At 37.7% G+C, this 5,900-nt stretch overlaps 1 protein-coding gene across 1 annotated transcript; it reads left to right on the top strand.

Annotated features, from left to right (window-relative positions):
- The first annotated feature begins 897 nt into the window (after positions 1-897).
- On the top strand, positions 898-1,519 carry LOC131246116 (protein ACCELERATED CELL DEATH 6-like). The gene has a single exon (XM_058245994.1). It carries the CDS (start codon positions 898-900, stop codon positions 1,438-1,440), a length of 543 nt encoding a protein of 180 aa, XP_058101977.1. The 3' UTR covers positions 1,441-1,519.
- The last annotated feature ends 4,381 nt before the right edge of the window (positions 1,520-5,900 follow it).

Here is a 5,900-nt window from a genome sequence, read left to right as displayed (position 1 = left end):
ATTACAAAGAGAAAGGACTTACCGGACTTGAGCAACACTCAAATCTCTCCTTGCTCCACCCTTTTGAAACCTTAGAACCTTTTTAGAAACCCTAGAACCCTTTTAGAAAGTCTTGGAATCCCTTAGAATAGTTCTCAATCTCGTATACATCCCTTTATATAGGTTTAGAAAGAAACCTAAGCAAAATCAGAAGGAAAAAATCGCAAAATCTGCATTTCCGCAAAAAATCTGCGTAAATCTTCAATGACATCGAGCAACCTTCAATGTCATCGAAGAATGACAAAATATGACTAGCGACCAGAGGTGAAAATACGAAAAATACTCGATGACATCGACTAGCTTCGATGTCATCGAGCCAAGACAGACGGACAGATTTAAGACATCTGTCAGCAACACACTGGAGCATTTCTTAATGGCTGAGAGCCTTGCTTTCTAAGTGAACACTTTGTCGAGTCCAAAGTACAAATCAAATTTACAAGACAACTCAACCTAACTAGCATGTAGTTAAGTCAAGTTCACTGGGTCAAATTTAACTTACTGAGTTTTAAATCTATAGCTAAGGGCTAGTTTGTTTTGTCAATTATTTGTAATGTAAAGGAAATATGTCATCAATTATGATCATGGTCAAATTAAATATGGAAATCAATAGTCAAATGCAAAAGTCTTTAAGAGACAGATAAAATAATTTGTAATCATTGATAACTTATCTAAACAATATCATTAATTTATTTTAGTGATAATTTGACTTTAAAATAATATAGAAATACAATCGTTATGATTTTTCCATCCACAAACAAAACAATTACCAATTACCGTGGAACCGACTAACACTTCCTCTCACAACAGTGGCTCAATCGCTCAAGATATCAAGGCACAATTTGTGGACAGCGGCGGAAAATGCCTAGCGGAGTTTGTGAAACAAGACTGCAACGCAGGGCTGCCAGGAGTGACAGGCACAAATCCAAGGTCAGAACATACACATTGGTGGCTGCGCTCATCGCCAGCGTCACCTTCGCTGCCACTTTTACAATGCCGGGTGGGTACAAGAACGATGGCCCAAATCAAGGTTCTGCATTGCTCATGAAGCATGCCGCATTCAAAGCTTTCTTGCTTTCCAATACAATTGCATTATGTTGCTCACTCCTCGTCGTGGTGGGCTTCATCTGGGCATGGTCCCAGCACAAGATGTTCTTATTTAGTGTACTTACGTGGGGCCATCAGCTCACGGTCATCGCATTCCTGGCGATGTTGGTTTCGTTCATGACAGCCGTCTATGCAGTGGTTGCATCAGAATGCAGGTGGCTAGCCATTGTGATCTTAGCCATTGGTGTTGCTACGCCATTCTATCTCTTCATCTCGTTTTCTCAGTTATACAGTATCTTTTACAAGGCGTTTATTGGGTATAAAAGATCAGTGGCCCATATTAGGAAGCCAGTTTGATGCACGTGATTGCATCGATGATGTAATCCCACTATTTGGTAACCAAACTGTCCTAAAAAGTAACTAGAATTTTGAGTTGCCCCAGAATTGTTTACCTTTTCTTATAAACACGTGCCGGTCCATTGTCGGTTCTTGTACAACGTTTATAGAATAAGTATTTTAATCTCTAGCATTTTTGTGTGGCCCTATTATGACGTGTGCATAACATTCACTCGGATCTACCACGTGCACTCTCTTATAGTTGTTGAGAGTATTAAAAAAGCAGTAGTTAAGAGTATTAAAAAGAAATACAATCTTTAGCATAGTTATTATTAGAAACCTTTGAATAAAAACTACCTTTTGCTTTTTTCTGTTTTTTTTTTTTTTCCTCGAAGTGTAGCTTAAAATGAGTGCAGACTGCATCTCTCTTTTTAATAATTATGAAAATGCATATATTATGCTCTAGCTTATATGGACACTTGAGCGAATTTCTCTCTTCAAATATATAATTATTTTATTACTTATCGTTATAATTATTAATGTGGCTTATTGTTTAAGGTCGTTTTTATCATGCAAGATATGCATTTATATTCCCGCGCATCTCAATAAATGTGACCATTTAGTAGCAGACATGTTTATTGAAGTTTTTATTTTTTTAAAAAATGATTTTTTTTACCTTTAAATTTAAATTTTTTTTTTTTTTTTTGGGACCAATAATCGATCTGAGTGGTTATAACCCTATGAACTGGCTTATACAGTGGACCCCACCACTGTTGGGAGATATCCAAGAATCTTACATATCTGATCCCCATGAAGTGAACACAAACATCTCCATTAAACAATTTCTGAGTGGTTACCTTTAAATTGTTAGCGCAGTCAAACAATCTTCTTCTCGAAATCATGCATCTCTTTGCATTGTTTATTTTTTATCTTTTATTTTTACACACACACTCCTGCACACGCCGTAGTGGGATTTCACCACCTATGGGTACTCAAACCCTTGACCAGGTGTTGAAACTTGAAACTCCTGAGAGTCTACCATTGGAGCAAGAGTTAGGACCCTCTTTTTGCATTCAAGCATACATGAAAACGTGTTTCTTTTAGTGATTTTTGTATTAGATTTTTTTTTGGTAAACTGTGCATGATGTGACGAAACTTCGTATGCTAGCAATTGTATTTTAAGATAGTGCGCTAATAAACTATTGCACTGGTTGATGAAGGCGCAAACTATTTGAAAGAGAAAAACCTATTATGCACCTCGAGCTGACAAGAAATCTGAATTGTCATCATTTGTGTTGTTGTTTTTGCCAATCTAAAAAGTAGATGTGGCATTCTATATTCACTTGTTTGTTTTATTTGTGTTTTTCCTCTACCAGTAGTTTTAACAATAACAATGTCCAGGGAGCTGAAATGGAAGGCTGATTCTAAATTCAAACAAGCCATACCGCCAAATTTTTTTTTTTAAAAAAAAACATATGGAAAACCTCTAAAATCACATTGCATTAATAGCCACATCAATTTTGGAATGGCCTAACTTTCTGGGGTATCCACCCTTCCCGATCAATCGGTGCATCTTATGAATGAACTGAGTGGCATATGCAAAGTAAGTGGTCTCATGCACAAACTGGTGGGGCCCACACAGCTCGACCTCATGGGAAGTACCCTTGAGCTCCATAGTTGAAAAGCTGTTGAGCTACGACCGTTCCCTCGCTTACATCTTAGACAACATTGGCTACACATCTCTTCATGTCGCAGCTGCTTCTTGCTCCCCATTGGCAATAGCTGAGCTACTTAAACACTGCCCGGACGCCAGCGAGCAATTGGATCCAAGTGGGAAGAATGTGTTTCACATTGCTATTATGCACCACGAGAATTCCACTGCTCTTGCCGTTTATTGTGTATGGCGGAGCTTGAGGGGATGATAAATGAGCCTGATACAGATGGAAATACCCTTCTTCATTTTGTTTTCAAGTACCATAATGATCAGATGTTTCTGTTGTTGTCAAGGGAAAAAAGAGTAGACCCAACGATCGTTAACAAGGATGGTCAAACCACCCTCGATCTTATAGAATTGGACACCGAGTATGCAGAATTTCAGGCATTGCCTCATGCATCATGTACATTTGGTCCACACCGTATCTCACTATCTTTTTCAAAAAGCTAGTGAGATACAATTATCATCCCACCACCTTTACCCTACAAGCAAATGGGTTACTGGATTGGGTGGGTGCTGCCATCATGAAGTTTATGTAAAATCCATCCCGACCACCTGTGCATCACCCCATGTTAAGCTAACGGCTAATAATCAGTACCATTTGTGATTCAGGTGGATCACATGATTAGAAATAGTGTAAAATTAATGGTACATGTCCCTCTCTCAACTGTTTTCTTTAATGTGCCCCACCTGAATCACAAGTCACCCTGGTTTTTTTTTTTTCTTGATTTGGGCTTGAAAATGGATTAGGGATCTAATAGTAGGAGTGTATTTCGCATACAAGTCTTAGTGAGACCTACCAAAAATCCAGTCCTGCTTCCCTGTTCAACTTTAAGAGAGATTATTTAGAAAAGCCACTCTTTGGGTCCACCATGATGTTTATGTATATTACAATTTGGACCATTAGATATTTAATCCCATACTAAACTTAGAGACCAAAAAAAAAAAAGTTGACTTATCAATTAATGAAGTAATATTTTGAAAACTTTTTTGAAAAAAATACCATAATGTAAATTCTATATTAATTAGCTGGCTTTTTGTAAAATTTCCAATTAATTTGTATTTATAAAATAGATATGCTCTGGTGCTCTCAAAGCAATAAAAGTTATAGTGCTCCTAGTTGCATCCATTGAAATGGACAATCTGATTAATCGGAACTCTCTATTCACTCTATAACACATTTTGTGGATTACCATGAAAAAGTCACAGTAATAATTAAGATGATCTGATCCATCCTTGATTTGGCCTTATTTTTCCTCTACCCATCCATTTTTACAAGCCATGGCCTAAGAAAAGTGCTTCTTTAAAATCTTATGCAATCCGTGATGAGCCCTAACAAATAGATAGATCAAATTGTTGATTTGACGTATTTTCGTGTAAACAATTTTGGCTATCCATATTAAATCACATCAATCAAATGTTTATTATTTGTTAATTGGTGTGATATATTCTTATGGTAGCACATGAAATGTACATTGAATGTAAGTAATATGGAAAGCTTTATGTAAGTAATATAATAGGCCAAGTCAAGAATGGATTGGATCAATTGATCAGTTGTGTGATGTTTAATTGCATGGTAGTTCATGCAATGTATTCTGGATTTAATAGGCAGTTTGGATCTACCATGAGTTTTGATTTAATAGACAGTTCCGATTGATTAGTTTAACTGTCCAAATGAACAGATGCAACTAGGAGCACTATAACTTATAGTTCCCCAAGAACACTGGAGCATTTCTTAATGGCTGAGAGCCTTGCTCTCTAAGTGAACACTTTGTCCAGCCCAAAGTACAAATCAAATTTACAAGACGACTCAACCTAACTAGCATGTAGTTAAGTCAAGTTCACTGGGTCAAATACTAACTTATTGAGTTTTAGATCCATGGCTAAGGGCCGGTTTGTTTTGCCAATTATCTGTAATGTAAAGGAAATGTGTTATCAATTACGATCATGGTCCAATCAAACAACAAAATTAATAGTCAAATGTAGAAGTATTTAGGAGATAGATAAAGTAACTTGTAATCATTGATCACATCTAAACATTATTATCAATTTATTTTAGTGATAATTTGACTTTAAAATAATATAGGAATACAATCATTATGATTTCGTAGTCGATAAGCAAAACAATTACCAATTACCGTGAATACCAAATAACACTTCCCCTCACAACAGTGGTTCAGTCGTAGATACTCAAGATATAGAGGCATGTACAATTTGTGGACAGCGGCGGAAAATGCCTAGCGGAGACGGAGAATGTGAAACAACAAAGCAATTCATGGCTGCCTAGAGTGACCGCCGCAAACACAAGGTCAACACATACACATTGGTGGCTGCGCTCATCGCCAGCATCACCTTCGCTGCCACTTTTACAATGTCGGGTGGGTACAAGAACGATGGCCCAAATCAAGGCTCTGCAGTGCTCGTGAAGCATGTCGCATTCAAAGCTTTCTTGCTCTCCAATACAATTGCATTATGTTGCTCACTCCTCGTCGTGGTGGGCTTCATCTGGGGATGGTCCCAGCAGAAGAGGTTCTTACCCAGTGATCGTCTGCTCGGATAGTAGATCGCTTGTTCTTTTCTCCCTGTATCGTCGTGCTAGCCAAGAATGCATCCGATTGCTTCTGTTGCGACAAAGATATATAGCAGTAATGGCCTACTTGAAGTAGGTGGCATGAGCACTGGAGGATTTAGCAAGTACTTTTTGATATTATCAAAGGCCGCCTGACAGTCGTTATTCCATTCCTTTGGCGAGTTCTTTCGCAGGAGC

Source organism: Magnolia sinica, chromosome 1, assembly GCF_029962835.1.
Source record: "Magnolia sinica isolate HGM2019 chromosome 1, MsV1, whole genome shotgun sequence".
Lineage (NCBI taxonomy): Eukaryota > Viridiplantae > Streptophyta > Magnoliopsida > Magnoliales > Magnoliaceae > Magnolia > Magnolia sinica.
This window is presented reverse-complemented; position numbering and strand designations above follow the sequence as displayed.